Below are 25088 nucleotides of genomic sequence, written 5' to 3'. Positions count from 1 at the left end.
CTGGCAAAAGAAGTACTTGGTAAGAAAAAAAGTAAAGTTAAAAAAAAATATATTTTTGTTGACTCACAAGGTGTTTTAAATAATGATAAAACAAATTTAAAGAAAACTGGAGTTACATAAAAGGATGTAGAGACAAATTTAAAAGGTAATTAGAGACGTCTACATTTTTTTAAATTATATTTTGATTATTCTATTACAGTGGTCTCAATTTTCCTCTTTTTGCCCCCCTCAACCCAGCAGCCCCTACTCCCTCAGGCAATCCCCACACCGTTCATGTTCATGGGTCATGTGTGTTCATGGGTCATGTGTAAAAGTTCTTCGGCTACTCCATTTCCTATACTGTATCTTACATATCTCATCTATACTGTAACTATTTGTACTTCTTAATCCTTTCCCTCATAACCCCCTCCCACCTGACAACCATCAAAACCCTCTTCATATTCATGGTTCTGTCTCTGTTCTTCTTGTTTGCTTAGTTTATTAGATTCAATTGTTGATAGATTTGTATTTATTGCCATTTTATTGTTCATAGTTTTGCCCTTCTTTTTCTCACATTTTATATAATAATGGCTTGGTGGTGATGAGCTCCTTTAGTTTTTTCTTGTCTGGGACGATCTTTATCTGCCCTTTGATTCTAAATGACAGTTTTGCTGGGTAGAGCAATCTTAGCTGTAGGTCCCTGCTTTTCATGACTTTGAGTATTTCTTGCCAGTCCATTCTAGCCTGTAAAGTTTCTTTAGAGAAATCAACTGACAGTCTTATGGGAACTCCCCTGTAGGTAACTAACTTCTTTTCTTTTGCTGCTTTTAAGATTCTCTCTTTATCTTTAACCTTCTGCATTTTAATTATAATGTGTCTTGGAGTGATTCTCATCCATCTTGTTTGGGACTCTCTGTGCTTCCTGGACTTGCATGTCTATTTCCTTCACCATATTAGGGAAGTTTTCTTTCATTATTTTTTTCAAATAGATTTCCAATTTCTTGTTCTTTCTCTTCTTCTGGACCCCTAAGATGTGAATGCTGGAACACTTTAAGTGCTTATGTGATACCATTAACTGAAGATGCATTATGATTTCAGAGATGTGAGGAAAAAAATACAGTTACCTGGTAACTTTTAATAATCTCTATTTCTCTCGCATCCAGGCCTGAATTTATCTTTAACACACTTAATACCAAAAATGTACTTTAAATCTGAGGACTTTTGAATTTCTTCAACTCTGAAAAATCCTCAGCTGTTAAATTCAAATATTGAGTTGGTCAAAAAAGTCCATTTAGTTTTTTACATAAAAGACACAATTTTTATTTTCACCAATAACTTCAATGATTTGGATATTTTGAGTATGTCAGCTCTGTCCTGCGTGGTATAATGTTGATTGTCCTCAATTAATGTCCCGATTTGAACGCTATGAATTTCAACTGGTCTACTTGATTGTGGAGCATTGTCTAGCCAGAAATCTCCAGCCTGAAACTTCGCAAACCACTTTTGACACGCTTAGGTCAGTGATAGCACCTCACCATAAGCTGCACAAATCTTTTTTGTTTCAGTTGTGTTTTTTACCTTTCTTGAAATAAAGCATAAGATACCAAAAATGTCACGTATTTTCTTTAATATTAAAATGGCTACACAAAAGTTCACCAATTCCAATAAGTTTTTTAAAAATGCACACTGATGTGACAGCCGTCAGAATACAATCTAACAAAATTTTTTTGAATGAAGTTAAAGACAACTAAGTGCTACTATAGCCAACTTAATAGAAAAAAACAAATGAACTTTTTGGCCAACCCAATACTACCTGCCCACCACTCCTTCCATTTTTTCCTTCTGAAATTCATATAAAGTGAATGTTTGTAACCTTTATCTGTAACCTTTATCTGTATTATGTTTTGGGTGGGTTCCCTCGGTACTATTTTCCAATTCTCTTTTTGACTATATCAAGTTCAATGTATGCCTTCTCTATTCCTTTTCTTCTTTTTATTTCAATAACCATATTTTTCAGTTCTAACTTTTCTAATTAGCTGGCTTTCTACCTATTAGATCCTGTGTCATACCTCTTTTAGTTTCTTAATCTTCTTTAAGTTTATATTCATTTACCTCTTTGAATGTCAATAGAAATGTTTTTGTTCAGCTATTCTATAAATTTAAATTTCATCTGGAGTGAGTTCTTACTCCAACTGTTAAGTTTATTGGTGTCTGTCTTAGTATTAAATTTCTTAGATGTTCTCCAGAATTTTGGCTGTTTGCTCGTTCCAAATGGGAGGCTTCTTTTTTTCCCCCTTCTCTCTCCATGAATACTGTCTGACAACTCCACAGAATACATGTAAATGGTATCTCCTAGCACTGTGTTAGGGTCTATCCTTTATGCTCACCCATTGTAATCCAGCAGTTTTCAGGTTATCTCCTGCCAGCCCTCCAAGGCCCCAGTTTAGTACCAGTCTTACAAAAGCAGCTTTTAATTACCCAGCAAAATAGTGGGGATATGACCAAAATAGTCATGAATTGGTTTCTTGGCTTGATTCAGTCAGAACTGTACCCCAAAACCCCCAACTTCCAATAAAGCTTTAGTCCTAGTCAGCAGCCCAAGAGCCTTTCTCCTTCCATATCTATAGCTTTATACAGTGAGTGGGGCTCCCTTGTGATTATCTTTTTCCTTACTTTTATTAGAACTAAAAACAGATGGAAGTGTATGTTAGAAAAACAGTACAGAAAAACTGTGGCTTTGGCTCAACCTAACAATGTCACAGAGTCCATCACTATCAGTCTTGAATTAATCCTGCTGATCAGGCTAATTATCAAAACAGTCTCTTTCTCCTTCCTTTCCTATTCCAGATCAGGGTCTGAAAGTGGTAGCTGTCAAGAGTTCTAGAGATGTCCCATCAATGCAAAGCATACAGCAGCAATAGGATGGTACAGACAACAATACCACCACCCAGAATTAGTGAATCTAGCTGCTTCCTAAGGTTGATTCACTGGATCATGCTATTCACAGCAGGAAAATGATTGGCCAGTGTTCATTTTGCTCTGAATTGATTTCAACATTCCTCTCTGTAAAGTCATATTTCCTTTTGTTGCCATAGCAATGCTTACTGTCTCGTCTATTAGTCGATGTGAGTTTCAAAGGTGTTCATATTCTTTCAAAAACAATTCAGTTCTTCTGTTGTTTACTCCAAACCCACTTTAAATGATTTAATATCCTTTAGTACTGATCCCGCAAGATCTCCCTTTCCTGTATGTCCATAAAGTTTGCATTGACTTTATAGAATTCATGTGTATAATCCTGCAATGTAAGTCTCTCTGTCACTGTAATAGATGCATCAGTGCTGCATTCAAGGAGGAAACACCCACACTGTTGGTATAATCTGCCATTTTATCTCACGCCTGTAAGCCTTGCCAAAAGCTGTTCATTCTCAACTGCCATTGTTTCAAGCATTCTGTCTTGGCTTAATCCATTTAAAAGGGGTGTCGTGTCAGAGCTATACCTGTCATGTCTTCCAACTTGGGCACAAGTTTCAGGTCAAGTTTATTTTCCAGCTGTCCAGCCTGTTTCCTGAGATCTTCCCTGTAATTGCTGGTCTTTGCCATTATCTTAAGTAAGGAACATTCAGTTCCCTTTACCACACAAAAGCCAAAATCCTAACTGCCTAACTTAGGACCTTGAGTCCAACAAGCCTGAATAATCAATCTCTACGTGCCACTTCAGGTTTCTGTTCCATTTCTGGTTCACAGAGGTAATATTCTTTTTAGACCTTGTAATTTGTTTTCCCTTTTTATATTTTATTCATAATTTTTATGTCTGGAATGGAGGGTGATTTTAAACTGTAAACTTACTATGCTTCATTTTTCTCCCCCTCCCAATTTTTATTTATTGCACAAACATTAAAGGAAAAATATTATACCTAATTCCATCAACTGTTTTTACTTTTCTATGTCCTCTTCTCATTTCTGCCCATGCATGCACCCTTTTATAATTATTATAATTGTAATATAGGTACAATTTGATTTTCTTTTTCACTGGGTATTTCAAATACTTTACATAAAATTTTCAAAATTATCACTCCCTACAGTTAATTCCTAATAGAAACTATACCACATCAAATAAATGAATGGTTCAACTGTTTTGAAAGGGGGAAAAACCTACTTTCAATTAAAACACAAATGGGGAAAGGGTTGTGGTTTACCACAATACTACATAAATGTGCTCAAAGTCAGCAATAAATTGACCACAACCTATATCTAAAGCTTATCTTCAAGTATCTATACCTTTCTAAACATACCAAAGTCTCACTTCAAATATTTTTTACCTCACTGTTAAATCTTATTCCAAACAGTATCTCATCAATTATATTAAAAATATATCATGTAAAGTGTCACTGAGAAAAAGAAACAATTCCCTTTTATGTATATTCTAATTTATTTAGCATATACAACATATTTTGCAAACCTATTTCTGTTTCACTCAGGCATATCACTAACACTCAGAGGCACAGTGTCATCTCAAATATGAGATTATTCTTGAGTGTTTAAAGATTAAATGCACTCTTGATATGACAGTGCTTTGAAACCACAGAAGAATCATTTTTATTATAATTACCTTTTCTATTTCTCGTTGCGTAGCTCCTTCCTTTTTCAAACGTTCCTGTTCTACACACTTGGCATTGTAATTTTCCTTGGATTTCTGGAGGGCCTGAGTTATGCTCTGAATGGTTTGAACAGCTTCCAGAGTTCCTGCAACTTCTTCTTTAGTCTGTTTGGTATGAAATAATTCATCAAAATGATGATACTGTAAAACACTCAGTATCTGACCAATCAATCCTTTAACAAGAAAAAGTGGTACCTTTTTATGAGACTTCACTTGTTCTTCTCCATACTTCTGAACTTCCTTTATTAATTCTTGTAATTTTCTAACAAGATCCAAGTGACAATTAGCTAACTTCTCTGTAGAAGTTTTGAACACATCCCACACTGGTGCAAATGTTCTAAGGGAAAAAAACAAAAAAATAATTTACTAAAATAGAACCAGTGTAATTAATAATGTTATATTCAGCCATTTTAATTCAGCAAAAGATGAAATTAAAATTAAGAATGACTGACAAACTGACCTTACTTTTTAAATCTTTGGTTAATTAAATAAAACATTTCTGGACCTCAGGTATAAAGAAATAGGTGAACTACTTATCACATGTCTGGCCAGTGCCTTCACTTAATTATATTATTTTCTGAGTTGATTTGGCTATTTTAACTTGTATCAGAAGCTTTCTAATCACTGTCTCCATGTAAAACGCTTCATCAATAATAAAAGTTCCTTTAAATTTAAACATATAAAAGTTAAAATTTGCACATGATCTTTTTAAGTGCCCTCATCATTAGTGATTATACAGAATTATTTTAAAACTGTTATCTAAAACCTTTTGGAGGCATTACAATTTTATCTATCTGTGTACTTCCACAAACACTAAGAGAGTCCCCCGCTTCTACTACATGGAACAGGATGCATGACATACTTCCTACCACCTTTCCTCAATATTGAAGATTTAATATTTTCAGCAGGTTCAAATACTTCCAAGAATTACTTATTATATTATAATAGCGTAGATAGTAGTCAGGATGCCAATGATTAATTTAAACTAATTTGGTTAAAAGAGAATAATCTAAGAATAATTTTATTCTATGCTTTCCTCAGGTATTTCCTAAAATATTTTCAACAGTACTTGCTTTGTTCTATGACAAAACTTCTAAGAGAAAACAAATAGCAGCAATAATCACTAAGTCAAAAGAACAGAGAAAGAATTTACTTATCCTAATATGTACTCTATGCCAATTACTACATTTCCTACCCAGCAGGAAAGCTAACAATGCTCATTTTAAGCAATATTAAAGAAATTCAAAGAGGATTATTAAAATACTTAGGATTTTTCTGATTATAGATTTCAGTTCACACTTTAATAATGTATCCACTCACTACAGCACTAGAAGACTTGTACATCATCACTTCATGTAAACCTGATACATAATAGCCTAGACTTCACAAAGCAGATAAGAGAGGAGTGTCCCTTTACCAAAGGATTCTTTACAGTGAAAATGGTCCAATATAAATGTTTTAATAGATTTCTTTAAAGAATTTCAAAAATCATTTCATTTACAAAAGTTTGATATATACAAGTTTAGTCTAGTCAAGTAATACACATGTATGTATAATAAACACTACGAAAGAAAACTGACAAATCCAAAATATGTTTAATTGCAACTAAATATAGAAAGGTAAAATTCAATTTCCTGCCTAAACATGCACCAGTAAACAAAAACATTAGTATTTAAAATCTTTATAATCTTGATGACGTTGACACAAAAAAATAAACCATTGCCTATTGTTTATGAAAAGCATACATTCCAAAGACAGAAATGTTGTCAATAACTTTATTATCAGGAAACACAGCTGAAGTCAATCCATGTTTTTTCTATCTCCCACCTGGTGATTAAAATTAGAATTTCCTACAATAAAACCATGGCCAGCCCTGATCAGTGTGGCTCAGTTGGTTGGGCACCACCCCACAAAGTGAAAAAGGTCGCTGGTTTGATCCTCAGTCAGGACACAAGCCTGGGTTGCTGGCCTTGCAAGAGGCAAATGATCGATGTTTCTCTCACACCTCGATGTTTCTCTCCCTTTCTTTCTCCCTCCCTTCCCCACTCTAAAAATAAATTTTTTTTTTTTTAAATAGCCAATTTGCTATTCTCATTACTTTCTGACCCTTCCACTATGGTGAATAAAGAAGAAATTATGTTTTAGAAGAGGCATGTTTAAATGGAAGCTCCAAAAATAGGAGGGTACCAGAAAAGTGAAGAGAGATGGAAAAAGTAAAAAAGGAAGTTATATCGAGGGAGTGGAGGGGAAAGAACTGGAAAAGAACTGAAAGGAAAAAAACAAAAGTAACCAACTACCAGTTCCTGCTCCCCTCTACATGAAAAATGTGAGAGCTCCCCATCCTTCCCAGCCAGTGTACATAGCTACAAAATGTTCTCTTAGCTATGGCTGTCCGCACTTATACAATGGACAGTGTCATTGCCCTGTGAATGAACTGAGAGTCGAACTCCTCTTTATCCAAGCCACAAAGTAGAAAGACTTTCATTTAAACTCACTCGACACTAGAGAATACTTTCATAAAACAGTCACTCGTAATCAGTTTTTTGAATCACAAAACCATGTCAATCTGGTAGCTAGTACAGACCTTCATCAGAAATGAGTTGATAATACATACACAAAATTTTACGTAAAATTTAGGGGGATTCAGAGTCATCAGAAACCCATTAAAAGAGGAATCTTACTAAATATCACTATAAAAATCTTTATGTGTTAGACAAATTATTTTCACATCTAAGATAAAATATAACCTCTCCCCAAATTTTTGATAATTAAATCAGATTAAGTATTCCTTCCATAGTTGTTATGGTTCAAATTATATAATTATTTTCCCAGAGTTGTTATGGCTATCAGCACATCTCATTTTAAATACATTCTTATTATTAGTATTTATTTTCCAAAGAATGCACGAATCCTTAAAAAAGACTTGATAGTCTATTAAAACCATGAGACATTTTTAGTGAATTTAAATGCATTATTTATTATGCATTTATTAATGGTTTACTATTAAAATAAACTATTTCAATAGTTTATTTTAAGTGAGTTTTTAAATATCACTGTTCAGCAGCATTTAAATGAACCTACAGAAAACTAGAATAACATGCATTACATGAAACATTTATAATCTCCAAATTACACTACTGAATGACTATGTCATTTATTAAAGGAGGGGTGGATGAAGCTTCACATGCTTTGACTGCATTAAGTAATTCAGCAAGTTCAATTACATTTTCAATCAAGTCAAGAATATAGTCACAGACACATTTTAAATAAGTACATTATTACTTAGTTTACATTAATGAACTATTATATGCTCAACAAAGCCTAATGTTCTAAAGAACTGTGCCTAAATCAACACTGAAAGAGTTTGCCAAAGAAATTAACTCACCCAAGTTGTGAATAATTGCTTGCAGATTTTGCTAGTTTTGTCATTGACCTGGAGTATGCCTCTTCTATTGTAGCTCTGTAAAATCAAATTTCCATGTTACAATATCTCTTGTTTAATAACCAATCACACAGCCAAGTTATCAAAATACAATTAAAACTGTAAAAACAAAAACATAACTCCAAATAAAAATAAGCAGTTATGTGGTCATGAATTTCTGGCCTATCTTTAAATGGCCTTTGCGCACATCTACTTAAAGAACTAGTCTGGTATAGAATTAAAATAACATATCACCAAAAAACTTAAATGAAGTCACTACTCTTTTTTTATTTTTAGTACCAATGATTATTTAAAAAGAAAACACAAGAGTGTTGCTTCTTGTATTCTTGCTCTCTCTATAAACTGATTCAGTGTAAAAGTCATTTACATTTCATACTTCCTTCGTATACTTAATATAGTTTGATTATTCTTCAACATTGTGATTTCATTATTATACACATTTAATAAATAAGAGATGATAATAGTCTTTTGCACAATACTAAATATGAATTATTAGCAAGTCTGAAATCCTGAACTTCAGGGCTTAATCTATTTTGTGATTAGATCTAAAATACTAGTAAGTATTTCACACTAGAATACTGTTTCATTTATAACTACATGCTATTTACCTTAATAGGATTTTAGAATTCAAAAGCGATTATCAACCAAAGCCTTTAAGTATGAGATAAAAATTTTTTTTCCTGTAAACACAGAGCCTACATATACAAAATATGAGGCTGCCCTGGCCTTCTTCACACTATAAAACTTAAATTCTATCTTACCTTTCCTTAATTACCCTCTCACTTCTCAATCTGTGGGTGTCACCCTTAGCAGTGGAACAGTCTACAGCCACCAACGGCCTTCCATTGATAGGTTCAGCTAACATTACTTTTAATGTCCAAATCCAGATCTCCACACTGCTCTTGGCTGGTTCGCTTCATGTTTAACTGCCTCAAGCACAACTCTACTCAGATAGCCTAATCACCTCAAACTCAGATTATCCACACTCAGCTTATCTCCAAACTCTTCCCCTAACCCAGGCCTATAACCCCCTCTAATAAAAAGGAACTATTAATAGTATATGCCACTCACTACTGGCATTGTGACTTTTTCTGCTCCTTTAAAATTTTTTCATCTTTTTAATATAATATATTACAACGGTAGTACTCTGATAATCTAAAAAATTCATATAGAAAGAAATAGTAATATCTCAATGGGTAAGTCTTAACAGCAAGAAAAGGTTGTTCAATTTCCAGTAATAGTGAACTGGTACAAAAACCTCCCAATGAGGACAACCAGAAAAGCATGGGGGGAGAGGGGTGTGTGACTAAAGGGCATCCGAGAACTGAAGAGGCAGTTAAGAATCAATAGGCCAAGATCCCAGAGAAGAATACCCAGAGAAGTGAGTCAGATATGTAGGGCAGCTTTTCCCTTGGGGACATCAAGAAGAGGCAGCTAAGACACAGAAGTGGAACAGAGCTTTTAACAGCTTCACAGGGTAAGGGAGACAAAATTATAGATCCAGACCTGCCAAAGGTGGGAAGCATGGGAAATCCCATGCCCTTTTAAGATGAGACTCCAAGAGTAAGGATGACCCATAAATAGACGACCCCTCAAAGGGACTGCAACCCCTATCTTTTCAAACCCTGATACTGGATCCTTATATGTTATGTCTTGTACACATTCATAAAGCCATCAGGCACATAAGACGACAAGACATGATAAACAAAAAACAACAGGAACAAATTAGCAATGTTCCAAAAGATGAGATTATAAAACTCATACCTTATGAGTTTATGTATTATGTTCAAGGAAATAGTAGATTAAATCAAGAGTTTCCAAAGAGAACTAGAAATCATTTTTAAAGTGGAGGAAAACACAGCAAATTTGGAAAAAAGATACAAATTCTGTATCTGAATAAAAAAGTTCGTATCTCAAAGGATTCAATGCACTGCAGTGAGAATTAGTAAACTAGAGGTGAAAAGAATTTCCTGGAATAAAGTTCAAAGAGACAAAAGAATGCAAAACAGAAGAGAAATAAAGGACAAAGGAAAAAGCAAAAAATTCTAATGTATGTGAAAAGAAAACAAGTGTGTCAGAAGAACTATCTACAGAGTTAAAAATGGAGTATTTTCCAAAATTGACAAAGGACATGAAAATCACAACTCCAAGAAGTCCAACAAACCTTAAGAGGATAAATAAAGATATCTACACCTAGTCATACCATAGTAAAACTGCTGAAAATCAAAGACAGTAAAGAAAACTGCAATACTGTAAAATTTAGAAGATAACACAGGAGAAAACCTAGCTAACCTTGGGTATAGTCTTTTTAGATACAACGCCAAAGACACAATCTGTGAAAGGAATCACTCTTAAGCTGGACTTCATTAAAATGTAAACTTCTACTCTGTGAAAGAAAATGAGAAGGCAAGTCACAGACTGAGAGAAACTATTTACAAAAGACAGACCTAGAAAAAAAACTGTTATCCCAAATATACAAAGAACTCTCAAAACTCAACAATATGAAAACAGCCTAATACTCTGCTGTTCAAAGAAGGAAGGAAGTCTTACCTTTTGCGACAGCATGAATGGATCTGGCAATTATTACGCTAAGTGAAATAAGCCAGGCAGACAAAAACAAATACCATATGATCTCACTTATATGTGAAATCAAATGAACAAAATAAACTGAGAACAAAATAGAAACAGAGGCATGGCTACACTGAACAGACTGACAGCTGTCAGTGGGGAGAAGAAGGAAGGGGGTGACTGGATGAAAGAAGGTGAAGGGATCAGCCAAAGAACCTGTGTGCATAACCCATAGACACAGACAACAGTGAGGTGATGGCCAGAGGGAGTGGGGGTCAGGGCTGATGGGAGGTGGACAGAAGTGGGGGGGATATCTGTAATAGTATCAACAACAAAAATAAAGTTAAAAAATAAAAATGAATAAAAGTTAAAAAATATAATAAAACAGCCTAATTTAAAAAACGAACCAAAGACCTTAACCGACACCTCTCCAAAAAGATATACAGATGGCATATAAGCATAGGAAAGATGCTCCACATCATATGTCATCAGGGAAATGCAAATTAAAACAAGATACCACTACATACCTATTAAAATGGCCAAAGTCTGAAATCCTGACAACACCAAATACTGGCAAAAATGTGGAACAAAAGGAACTCTCATTCATTGCTGGTGGGCATTCAAAATGACACAGCCACTTTGGAAGACAGTTTAGCAGTTTCTTGTAATACTAAACATACACCTACCCAAAGCAATTGTGTTCCTTGCTATCTACCCAAAGGAGCTGAAAACTTATATCCACACAAAAAACCTTCACATGGATGTTTACTGCAGCTTTATCCATAACTGTCAAAACTTAGAAGCAATCCAGATGTCCTTCATTAGGTGAACGGATGAATAAAATGTGATACATTCACACAAAATGAGCTATCAAGCCAGAAAAGATATGGAGGAACCTTATATACATATTACTAAGTAAAAGAAGCCAATCTAAAAAGGCTATTACATAGTGTATGATTCCAACTACACGATATTCTGGAAAAGGCAAAACCATGAAAACAATAAAATAGAGCACAGAGGATTCTTAGGGCAATCAAAATACTCTGCATGACATTACAATAATGGATATATTTCATTACACATTTGTCCAACCCACAGACTATACAATACTAAGACTGAACCCCAAGGTAAACTATGGTCTTTTGGTAATTATAATGTGTCAATAAAGGTTCACCCTTGGTTAAAAAAACGGCATTCTGGTTCATGATGTTGATAATGAAGGAGGTTACGCATGTATGGGGAAAGGGGCATACAGGAAATCTCTGTATCTTCCTCTCAATTTTGTTGTAACATAAGAGTGCTCTAAAAAAAGTTTTTTAAAAATCTACCAACTAAAATTCTATACCGAGCAAAAAAAAATAAATGAAAGTAAACCCCTAAGGAAATAATGAATTTAGGTGATGATCATCAATGACTATGATCACGAAACAGATACAACCAGATTTTATATGCCTCCTATAGAAGCACACACTGCCACTTAAGTATTCTTGTCAAAATACAGAACTGATTTTGATCAAACTGCTTGATTTAAATGACAATTTATGAGAAATATAGGGGGGAAGGAAAATATTGAATAGAAGTATAAAGGTACAATTAGCATGCTCCAGGATGTGTGACCCTCTACAGAAAAAATAATCTGGTTTCTTCAACAATAACAAAAGTTAAATATCAGATAGTGAGATCTACAGATTAAGAGATTCAAAAATCATATCAACCAAATATAATGTATAAATTTAGCTGAGATCCTGCTTAGACAGAATCAACTACATGTACTCTGTGTATGTATGACAATCAAGGAAAACTAAGCACTGACTAGGTTCTTGGTTATATTAAGGAATTAATACATAATTTTTAACATGTTGTGGCTATGTTTTTTTTTAAAAGCCCTTACCTACTATAGATACATATGAAATGCTGATAGATAAAACATAATTTTTCTGAATCCAAGATTTGCTTCATAACAATTCAATAAGTGACATGGGATACATGGAACAAGACTGGCCATGACCTGATGACTGCTGAATCTCAGTGGTTGCAACACGGGAGTTCATTACATTAAATTCAAAATTTTGTATGGGTTTTATATGTTTGAAATTGACCATAATAAAAGCATAATAAAAGTTTTCTAAATGAAGTTATGATCAGACTAACAAAAATGAAGAATTCATCACCAGCAAATCCAGATTAAAGAGAATAATGAAAAGATATTTTTGAAACATAGGAAAAATGATCCAGGATAAAATATCAGGAAAAAAATAAATAATTTTAATAAATCTAAATAATGACTACACAAAAATACTAAGAATATAGAAGAATAAATACATAACAACCTGAAAACAAATCAGCTGGATTCGATAGTAAAATACTTTCTTAAAATTATCACTAATTTTGATAGATGAATAATATTATTCTTCTTTCATTCCTTAGCTGTTAGAGATACTACATACATAAATATTTATGGAAGTAATAATTTCATGCTAAAGAATTGCTTTAAACAAGATTGGCAAAATATTAGTAGTTGTTGAAACAATATTTCATTACTTAGTGTTTTATAGTATGTTCTCCATTTTTACTAAATGTGAAATTTTCCATAATAAAGTTAAATATAGAACAAAAATGTCATGCAGGTATATATTTTCACAATAAAAGGTTTTTTTTAATGAAAAACTTTTAATTACCACAGTAAAAAGTAACACACATACATAAAAATAGCATATAAGGCACACGTTAGGATGTGGTAGTGTTATAAGCTTCCTGCATTTTCAGGGAGAGGGTAAAAATACCAATTATTATTAGATGTTAGCAGGTCAAGTAAGGATGTTATAATCTCTAGGATAACCACTAAGAGAACAGTAGAGAAGGGTATTACTAAGCTAAAAGAAGAAAATAGAATTTTTAAAAAATAGGCCAAAAGGCAAGAAAGGAGGAAAAAATATAAAACAAGTTGGAAACAGAAAACAAATACTAAAATAGTACAGGGGTTGGCAAACTACAGCACCATCAGCCAAATCTGGCCCATTGTTTGTTTTTATAAATAAAATTTTACTAAAACACAGCCATGTTCATTTGTTTACATGATGACTATGGCTGCTTTTGTACTGAAAAGAGTACAGCAGAATAGCTCTAACAGAAATTGGATTGCACACAAAGCCTACAATATTTATTTTCTGGACCTATACAAAAAAATGTTTGACAAACTCTGACAATAGATTTGAAACCAAATAATCTGTAATTATACTGAATGTAATTAACTAAATATTCCAATTAAAAGACAAAGAGTGCCTGCCTGCCTAGACCTGACTGTTGTGCCTCAGTGGGTTAAGTGTTGTCCCACAAACTGACGGGTCACTGGTTTGATTCCTGGACAAGGCACATGTCTGGGTTATGGGCCAGGTCCCCAGCTGGGGGCATCCGAGAGGCAACAGATCGATGTTTCTCTCACACATCAGTGTTTCTCTTCCTCTGTTTCTCCCTCCATTCTCCTCTCTTTAAAAATAAATAAGTAAAATCTTAAAAATAAAAATAAAAAGATTGTCATCCTGGCCCACCAGTGTGGCTCAGTTTGTCGGAGCAACAAAAAGGTTGCCAGTTTGATTCCCAGTCAGGGCACATACCTATGTTACAGGTTAGGTCCCAGGTTGGGGTATATATGAGAGGCAACTAATTAATGCTTCACTCCTTTTTTCTCCCTCCCTTACCCTCTCCCTAAAAATAAATAAATAAAATCTTTTTTTAAAAATTGAGATTGTCAAAATGGCTTTAAAAATAAGAAAGAACCACATCTAAATCACAAGGACACAGCAAAGAAAAATAAATATACCATGCAAACACTAACCCAAAGCAAACTGGTGATATTATAATAACCAAAATGTAGACTTCAAGGCAAAAAAACACCTCAAGAGATCTAAGAGAACATTACATAATGATAAAAATTTCAATTCACCTGAAGATGTAATAGTTCTAAATTTATATCCACTTACTAACATGACATCAACTACACATATAATGCAAAAATTGATAGAACTACATGAATAAATACAAAAATCACAATCAAAATGATTTTCAATACAACTCTGAGGAACTGATAAAATAAGCAGAATTAAAAAGAAAACAAACCACTGGTGAGGATAATTAGAAATGAATAACAGAACTCAGGAACTTACCATAATAAATACATATAGAACCCTATATCCAACAAATGCAAAATAGTTTTTCAAGTACATGCAGGTACTTACCAAAACTGACTCTAGCCTAGTCCATAAACCAAATGTCATCAAATTTCAAAACACTCAAACTATACAGAGTATGTTCTTCAATCACAATGCAATTAAGCTTGTAATCTTGGCAAAAATATGCTTTTAAAGATCAATACATATTTGGATATTAAGAAATATACTTCTAAATTACTCACAAGGCAAGGAAGAAGGCACAATGAACAAAATACACTCGTATTAAATTTCATTATTATAAAGTCCCATTCCTCAAAATTAGGAGGTGCAATAAAAACAATGCTCAAGAGAAATTTTAGACCTAAACAAATATATCAAAAAAGAAAAAGTATTGAAAATCATTAAGTTAAGCATCCATCCCAAAAAGTTAGAAAAAAAACAGCAAATTGAATACACACAAAATCAAAGAAAATAAGGAATAGAAGTTGATGAAATAAAAATACAAAAAGACTCAACAAATCCATATGAAACAATGTCACCCCAATAAATTTAATAGTTTTCAAAAAGTAAAAAAAAAGTCTAATACTTAGTTGTTTAAAAAAACTATTAAAAACAAATACTAAATAAGACTCATCATGAAAAAAAGAAGGCACAAATAACCAATATCAGGAATGAAAAGGGGGACATCTATACAGATCTTGCAGACATTTAAAAAGTTCATAAAAGGATATTAAGAATGTTTTGCCAATAAATTTGAAAATCTGGATGAAATGAAAAAGTTATTTTAAAATGTATCTTACCTTCTCACAGAATTGGAATAGCTGAATAATCTTATAATCATTAAAAAAATTAAATACATAATTTAACACCTACAATTCCAAGCACAGATGGTTTTACCAGCTATTCTATAAAACACATATGAAAAAAACCATAATCTTCCACAAATTTTTCAAGAAAATACAAAAACTCATTTTATGAGATCAACAAACCTTGATGCCAAAACCTAACAAAGACATTCAGAGAAAGGAAATTTTCAGGCCAATCTCACAAGCATACATGCAAAAATCCTAAATAGGAACAAACTGATTCACCAATATATAAAAAGGATAATATATCTCCACCAAGTTAGGTTTTTATCAGGAATGGCAGTGTAGCTTAACATTCAAAATTCAGTGTAATTCAGCCCTAACCGGTGTAGCTCAGTTGGTTGGGCATCATCCTGCAAAGCAGAAGGTCACTGGTTTGATTCCTGGTCAGGGCATATCCCTGGGTTGCAGGTTCAGTCCCAGGTCTGAGCGCGTTAGAGAGGCAACCAATCGATGTGCTCTCATTATTGATGTTTCTCTCTCTTTTCTCCCTCACCTCCCCTGACTCTAAAATTAAAGTAAAATCTTTTAAATAATTCAATGTAATTCAGATTAACAAGGGGGGAAAAAAGAAAGAAAAGGAAAAAACATATCTCCATAGAACCAGGAAAAGTATTTGAAAAAATTTGGCATCCATACATGATTTAAGAAAAAGGACACCTAAACCTTACCAAAAGAGTACATAAAGAGTAAGTTCATAATTTGATAAGTACTAGAAAAAAATATTAAAAAATGAAATGTGAGACTGGGAAAAAGACAAGAATGCCTGCCAGCACCATTTCTAACAGCATTACACTGGAAATATTATTAGGCAATACAGTAGTTCAAGAAATAGAAATAAGAGATATAAGGCTTGGAAAAGAGGAGATAAAACTGTCATTTGCGTAAGATAATTATACATATGAAATCCAAAGGAATCTACAGATAAACTATCAGAACAAGCAGTAACACAAAATCAGTATTATTTTAAAATACATGAGTTTATATAATTTGTAACACATAACGGACAAAGTACTTTTACCCAATATATAAAAAACTTCAATTTATTTTTCCTTTTTAAAGTATATTTTACTGATTATGCTTTTATATTTGTCCCAATTTTTTCCCTTTTGCCCCCCTCTGCTCAGTACCTCCCTCCCCTCCAGGAATCCCCCCACTGTAGTTCATATCCATGGGTCATACATGTAAGTTCTTTGGCTTCTCCATTTCCTATACTATTCTTATCACCCCCACTCCTTGGCTGGTTTGGCTCAGTGGATTGAGCGTCGGCCTGCGAGCTAAGTGTCGCTGGTTCGATCTTCCAAGTCAGGGCACATCAGAGAAGGAAAACTCTGATTTCAAAAAACCTCCACTGCCTTGCGGCATACCTCCTCAGGGGAAAGGCTAAGGGAGTAAACCCCGACAGAAAATCCGGAGCCGGAGTCCCTAAGACGGTTTGACGTTGTAGTCAACACCGGCAACTCCTGCGGCGCACCTGAACCCAAGCTGTATCGACTCCGTCTTTCCCTTGGACCCTTCAGCTGCGAAGAGAGGGGGGGTCTGCTGCATGGGCAACAGCAGACCCTCCATATCACCCTGCCCAGGCTCTGTAGCTTTAGCTTCACTGGAGAGGACACTCCAGCGTCATCGTAAGATGTCGATTCAACACGGGAGGAGACAGATACCGTGTCACTCCCGAGTCGGACTGCACAGCCATTCTCGGCAGTGCAGATAGACTTTTAAGAAGCTACACCATCGTCTCTCGAGACGGACGGCTGCCGACTTATCACCCCCTTGGCTCTTTTCTATCTACCAATTATGCTTCTTAATCCCTGCACCATTTCCCCATTCTCCCCTCCCCTCTCCCAGCAAATAACCTTCCAAATGATCTCTATACCTATGATTCTGTTCCTGTTCTGGTTGTTTGCTTAGGTTTTTTTGTTTTTTGTTTTGTAGATTCAGTTGTTGATAGGTGTGAATTTGTTGCCTTTTTAATGTTCATGGTTTTGATCTTTCTTAAATAAGTTCCTGTAACATTTCATGTAATAATGGCTTGGTGATGATGAACTCCTTTAGCTTTATCTTGTCTGAGAAGCACTTTTTCTGCCCTTCCATTCTAAAGGATAGCTTTGCTGGATACGGTAATCTTGGTTGTAGTTCCTTACTTTTCATCACTTTGAATATTTCTTGCCAGTCCCTTCCTGCCTGCGAAGTTTCTTTTGAGAATCAGCTGGTAGTCTTACCAGAACTCCTTAGTAGGTAACTCTCTTCTTTTTTCTTGCTGCTTTTAAGATTCTCTCTATCTTTAACCTTTGACATTTTAATTATGATGTGTCTTGGTGTGGTCCTTTTTGGATCCAACTTGTTTGAGACTCTGTGGTTTCTGGACTTGTATGTCTATTTCCTTCACCAAATTAGGGAAGTCTTCCTTCATTATTTTTCCAAATAAGTTTTCAATTTCTTGCTCTTCCTCTTTTCCTTCTGGCACTCCTATGATTTGGATGTTGGCACATTTAAAGTTGTCCCAGAGGTTCCTAAGCCTCTCCTCATTTTTTTGAATTCTTGTTTCTTCATTCTGTACTGGTTGACTGTTTATTTCTTCCTTATGTTCCAATATATTAACTTGAACCTCAGCTCCCTTACCTTTACTATTGGCTTCATGTGGATTTTTCTTCACTTCACTTAGTGTAGCCTTCATTTCTTCCCTTATGTGTTTGCCATACTCACTCATTTCTCTGAGCATTGTTATTACCAGTGTTTTGAACTCTGCATCTGTTACATTGGCTATCTCCTCCTTGCTCAGTTCTCCCCCTAGAGCCTTGATCTGCTCCCTCTTTGCGGCCATACTTCTCTGTCTCCTCAACTTGACAGCCTCCTGTGTTTGCCCCTGTGTATTAGACAGAGCTGCCACACCAGTTACATTGTAAGGGGTGGAGCCTTAGGTTTTTGTCAGTGCTGGGAGACCCCTTTCATGGCTTTTTTGGGCAGTATGTGGGAAAAGGGCCAGAGAGGGAACAATGCTACTTGCTGGGCACTCACTCCTTTTCCAGTCACTTCACCCACTTTCCGTATGTGATGGGTGCCCCTCACCTGTTGCCCTGGTGATGATTCCCAGAGTGGGTGGGTTTGTGAATGTCCTAGGACTGTGGACTCTCCTGAGTTTCTTCCACCGCCCTAACCCCCACTGGTTTTCACAACCAGAAGCAGTAAGGCTTTATTTGCACGGACTTCTCAGATTCACTCCCTCTGAGTTCCAACAATTGGGGAGCAGCTTGAAAAGGACCAGAGATATATGGGAATGAAATAAATAGTCTGGAATCAGGATAAAAACTAAGGGGCAGCTTTCTCTCAGACAGAAGTGGTGGCAGAGGCCTATGTTCCTTTGATGGTGGGTGCCGTATCTGAGACTCCATCAGCCTGGCTCATACTGTCTTCCCAGCCCTGGTGACTCCCTGAAGCCCCACCCCACTCAACTTTCAGGCTCACCAAGCTGTTTCCAGTGAATTTTCCCAACATATGGCCTATCCTGGCTCATGCTTCAGATTTTTCTGCAATCTCTCAACAAGCAGCAGTTGGCCTCAGCTTGCCATATACCTCTGACTAAGTGGCTCCAGCTGTGGCACTAGGAGCAGCATTGGTTCACTGCTTGGCCTTGCCGGCCACCTCTATGCCCAGTACAAGTAGCACCAATCTGCAGATTGTTTTGTAGCTCATGCTGTATGGCCCTGGGTAGAACACAGGCAGCAGCTGACCTTCTTGGTCTGTAGCTCCAGGGAGGTCCCAGAGCCAGTGTTCCCAGTGAACAGCTTCAGACCATGCTGAAGCATCACAACCCAGTCATCTTCACAAGCCACACACTCAAGGGGCAAACTGAGCAGGCAGCAGAACCCTGCTGAAGTAAGTCCCACTCTGTGGGGTGGGCCCCTGCACAGCTGATCCTCTACGGTGGTTAGAGGTCAGTGGTTGGTGGTCACAGCCAGTTCTGCAGCTGATCAATCTGGAGGTAAATCCTTCCCACTGAGGTGCCAACAGCAATCAAGGCTCATCTACAAAGGGCGGGTATACACAGCCCACATGGGAGGCACACCTCAAATGTCCTGCTTGGGTGATCAGGAAGGCTGTGCCACTGGACCCCACTGAACACGTACTACATTAGGCCACTCTACCAAGCCTGGGAAACCTAGAAGCAGCTCTACCTAATATATAGAAACAAACACAGGGAGGCTGCCTAAGTGAAAGAACAGAACAAAACTCCAGGAAAAGAACTAAAAAAAATGGAGACAAGCAATCTATTAGATGCAGAGTCTGAAACAATATTTATAAGGATGCTCAATAAAGTTAGTTTCGATGGCATAAAAAAGGACCAGTCAGAAATGAAGTATACACTAACTGAAATGAAGAATAATTTAGGGGCATCAGCAGTAAAATAGAGGAGGCCTAGAATCAAATCAGTGACTTGTAATATAAGGAAGCAAAAAATACCCAATGAGAACAGCAAAAAGAAAACAAGAGCCCCCCAAAATGAAGACAGTGTAAGGAGTCTCTGTGACAACTTAAAGTGTACTAATATTTGCATCAGGGAGGTGCCTGAAGAAGAGAGAGGACAAGGAATTGAAAATCTGTTTGAAAAAAATAATAACAGAAAACTTCCCTAACTTGGTGAAGGAAATAGATACACAAGCCCAGAAAGGGCAGAGTCCCAAACAAAATGAACCCAAAGAGGCCCACACCAAGATACATCATAATTAAAAAGCAAAAAGTAAAAAACAAAGAGAGAATCTTAAAAGCAGCAAGAGAAAAGCAGTTATCTACAAGGGAACTCCCATAAGACTGTCAGCTGATTTCTCAACTGAAACTTTGCAGGCCAGAAGGAATTGGCAAGAAGTATTCTAAGTTATGAAAAGCAAAGACCTACAACCAAGATTACTCTAACCAGCAAAGCTGCCATTTAGAATCCAAGGATAAAGAGCTTCCTAAACAAAAACAAAAAACAAACAAACAAAAAAGTTAAAGGAGTTCATTACTACCAGACCAATATTATATGAAATGTTAAAGGGTCTTATTTAAGAAGAAAAAAAACATTAAAAATACGAACAATAAAATGGCAATAAATACATATCAACAACGGAATCTAAAAACAAAATAAACAAACAGGCAGAACAGAAACAGACTCACAGCTACAGAGAACATTTTGATGGTTGCCAGATGAAAGGGAAGTTGGAGGGATGAATGGTTACAGAATAGTCATGGGGATATAAAATGCAGCATAGACAATGTAGCCCAGAATATTCGAATAACTATGTTTGGTGTTAGATGGGCATGAATATGTTACGTAATGTCTAATCACTGCGGTGTACACCTGAAACTAATTTAATAAAATGTCAACTGTAACTGAAAAATAAAAATGATTTAAAAAAAAATCTTTCCTGAGAGCCTACTAAAGGGGTAAGCACTCTCCCAAGTGTAGGAAATAGAGCAATAAGCAAAAATGACACAAAAATATATCCCTGCTCTTATGAGGTTTATATAAGACAAATAAATAAATATTGCTTATATCAGATGGTTTCATTTTTATAAAGAAAATAAAGCAGGGAAGGGAGAGTGGAAGGAGGGATTGTCTCACTGCTTACAAAATCATAAAGGGGTAGATCCTAGGCAAACAAGAGATGGCTCAGGAGTCCTGGACTGCTTATGGTGACTGACATAAACAGGGCTGAAAGGCACAATGACAACTGCCTTGATGATCTCAAGGTAGTTATAGAACTGATGGAAGTGTTGGGGAAGAAGGCAGGCTAGGGGACATTCCAGAGGTGCACAGTTCTGGGGCCTCTCCTTTACACCTGCCAATGATGGCATACAAGCCACAGAGAGAGCTTTAATCCATAGTACTTAAGAGCTTTTGTATTCCCTCTTAACTACAGTAGAGGTGGAAGTCATAAGAGGATTGGTGTTAACACGAAAAAGTTTGTTCTCCAACTCCTACCAGTTAGTTAACTCTATGTAGGCAGAAGTTGTATCTTTACCACTATATTCCCAGAATCTAGCAAGTGCCTGGCACACTGCAGACACTGGATATATGTTGTTAAAAGAATAAATGAATGAAGTATTGTGTCTAAAGGCAAAATATCCCTATATTATCAAGGTAAAGGTTTTAAATGTGTTCATATAAAAATTAACAAGTGGGGCCTGCCACAAAACAGCTTAGCTTTAATAGTTTCTAAATTAACTATTACATTATAAAGTCTTAAAGACAATCACATCTTGTAAATTTGCAGAATTTCTCTGAGAAATTTTTTAAACAAAAGAAATGGTAATATTTTATCCTTCAAAGTTCCTTAATATTTCTATTGTATCACATTCAATGAAAAGTATGTAGATAATATTTTCAAGCAGTGATGTATAAAACAGTTTAACAAATGTCCCTTGGAGCCATTATTTAGCCCTCTGTGTGTAGATCACAGATAACCATTACTTTAAAGCAGTGGTCCCCAACCTTTTTGGCAGCAGGAACCGGTTTCATGGAAGACAATTTTTCCACAGGCCAGAGGCGCGGGGTTGGGAGGGAAGGTGGTTTCGGGGTGATTCAAGCACATTACATTCAAGCTCACCTCCTGCTATGCAGCCCGATTCCTCACAGGCCAGGGATAGATACAGGTCCATGGCGCAGGGGTTGGGGACCCCTGCTTTAAAGTATTGGGTTGGCCAAAAATTTCACCTGGATTTTTTCTGTAAGATGGCTCTAGTAGCTCTTAATTTAACTTCATTTGAAACAATTTTCTTAGATTGTATTGGACAGCTGTCACATCAGTGTGAATTTTTAAAAAACTTATCAAAATTGGTGAGTTGTTGTGTAGCCATTTTAGTACAGAAAATGGAAAAATATGCAATATTTTTGGCATATTATGCTTTATTATTTCAAGAAAGGTAAAAATGCAACTGAAATGCAATAAAATAAAAAAAAAGATTTGTGCAGTGTATGGAGAAGTTGCTGTGATTGGTCAAATGGGTCAAAAAGGATTTGCGAAGTTTCATGTTGATTTTTCACTGGGTGATGATGCTCCACAGTTGGGTAGCCCAGTTGAAGTTGCTAGCAATCAAATCAAGACATTAATTGAGAACAAGCAATGTTATATCACACACGAGATAGCTGACATACGAAAAATATCCAAACCAACAAAGTTATTTATCAACATGAAAAATGAAATCTTTTACTTTACAGAAAAATCCACACAAACTCTGGCCAACCTAACATAACCGTATTTTTAACAACTGCACTTGATTGCTTTACAACCAAAATTTTTTCAATTACTTATATTTTAAAGTTTAACTTGTAATGAATTGTTAAATGACATGAAAAAATACATACCTTTCTCTTACAAAATCTGCTAGTTCTTTCGTCGATATCTGTCCATGTTTCATATTATGGTAAAGGACATCAAAGCCACTATTTTTTTCCCCCTACAATTTAAAAAGATTTTTAGTGTAACAAAAAAAAGATCGACATAACAAGAACAACCCTACATTAATTAATATGCAATTCTGATATTCAGGAGGACTGTCTTACCTAAATTTGACCACTATTGCTCACTGTAAGACTTTAAACTGTATCAAAGAAATACTGTAAGGTTTCATAAAGTTTATAATTTATTACATATACAATCACATACATATGCATACTCTATAATCATCTATAAGGTGTATATTAATGAGTCTGAAATTTTAAGGAATAATATGTAGCATAATTTAGAAAATATAAACATGGACCTCTTAAATACATTACCAAATACCAATTCAATTCCTTGAACATGTATTAAGAGATTCCTGATTATTTAACTCAACGATTTTCAACTGACGTGCCACGACACAATGGTATGCTCTAAAAAATTTTAAAACATGCTATACCTGACTATTTAGTCATGGGCACTGACATCTTTTCCCTTAGATTGTCAAATTTTAAAAATGACAAGAGCCGTCCAGTGTGAATGAATCAAAATTATACCTATTTTTTTATTGTCAGATCAGCAAAAAATATATGTTGGTATGCCACAAAATTTTAGTAATTTGTTTATGAGTGCCATGAAATGAAAAAGGTTGAAAACGGCTGATTTAACTCAAAACTCTGCATTTTAAAATTACTAAATCTTGACTTGTGACAAGACAACACATTACTAAGCATATAAGCATTGAATACAAGATACTTTATAGTTGCTAATTAGTCTCTCCATAAACGTAAGCAATTTGAGAAGTGAGAACATAGATAAAATTTTAACAAAAGTTAACAGTCTATTGGTTAGTCCTCAACTAATGGGAAATTAACAGAACCAGACCACTACATACTACTACAAAACCTTTACACAACACTACAAAACCTTTCTGTTATTTAATCCAATAAATGTTAAATTAGCAAGTCACAGCAAAGAAAACTTTAGAAATATCAATGTTATATGTGAAATATTGGAGAGGCCAAAAAGTTCATTTCATTTTTTTCTATACAATGACTCTAGTAGACTTAGTTGTCTTTAAGTTCATTCAAAACAATTTTATTAGATCTATTGTGACAGCAGTCATATCAGCATGCATTTTTTAAAAACATCAATATTAGTGAATTTTTGTGCAGCCATTTTAATACTGAAGATGGAATAAGATACACAACATTTTTGGCATATTATGCTTTAATATTTCAAGAACATAAAAATGCAACTGAAATGCAAAAAGATTCATGCAGTGTATGAAAAAGGTGCTGTGACTGATTGAACGTGTCTAAAGTGATTTGCAAAGTTTCTTGGTACTACTGTCATTTTGGCCAAATAATTCTTTCTGTGGTGCAGCCTTATGCGTTGAAAGATGTTTAGCAGCACCCCTGCCTCTACCCACTAAAAGCCAACAGCAGGAGATAGATAGTCGACATACTCAAATGTCTAAATCAATACCTATCAGTGAAAATGAAAAATGTGTCTTTTTATGGAAAAAATTAAACAGACTTTTTGGCCAACCCAATAAAAGGCTATCGATAAACCAAGCTCAGCAACTCTGTTCAGTTAGCAGCTTTATTTTTCTTCAGTGAAAATAAAATAATGAAGAACTGAATATATTTACTGGAAATAAAAAGCACTACCAAGCAAGTGTTAAACAATCCGAAACCTAATTTTTCCAGTCTGTCAAAAACAGGAAGCATAGGAACTTCAGTTATGCTGAAGTGATCCCTTATAAACTTGTCAACTAATATCCCAAGTAATTAGTTTTCCATACATACAAGTTAAAATGTCTTATTTATATGGAAATAATATAAATATCTTTAGCATTTTGAACCATTTCCATTTTTTAAAAAGAATATAACATAAAACTACAGTCTCTAATTAATCCAAACATATCCATTTGGCTTCTACAATTTTCCACATTTAAGATAAAGAAAAAATTCATTATCTAAC

General features: G+C 35.1%; 1 protein-coding gene and 1 pseudogene across 1 annotated transcript in view; both read right to left on the bottom strand.

Moving 5' to 3' along the window:
* FCHO2 (FCH and mu domain containing endocytic adaptor 2) overlaps positions 1-25088 on the bottom strand; it is a 111175-nt gene that overhangs the window by 73063 nt on the left and 13024 nt on the right. The window contains exons 2-5 of the mRNA XM_090276373.1: positions 23027-23118; positions 8022-8096; positions 4832-4973; positions 4589-4741 (exon numbers count right to left, since the gene is read on the bottom strand). Coding sequence (XP_090132499.1) covers positions 4589-4741; positions 4832-4973; positions 8022-8096; positions 23027-23118 — 462 coding nt within the window. The remainder of the gene's footprint in view (positions 1-4588; positions 4742-4831; positions 4974-8021; positions 8097-23026; positions 23119-25088) is intronic.
* Positions 2874-3427, bottom strand: LOC150008508 (Golgi SNAP receptor complex member 1 pseudogene; annotated as a pseudogene).

Source organism: Furipterus horrens, unplaced genomic scaffold (genome assembly GCF_987537825.1).
Source record: "Furipterus horrens unplaced genomic scaffold, mFurHor1.1.pri manual_scaffold_5, whole genome shotgun sequence".
NCBI classification, from domain to species: domain Eukaryota; kingdom Metazoa; phylum Chordata; class Mammalia; order Chiroptera; family Furipteridae; genus Furipterus; species Furipterus horrens.
The sequence above is the reverse complement of the archived record's forward strand: the minus strand, read 5'-3'. Positions and strand labels throughout refer to the sequence as shown.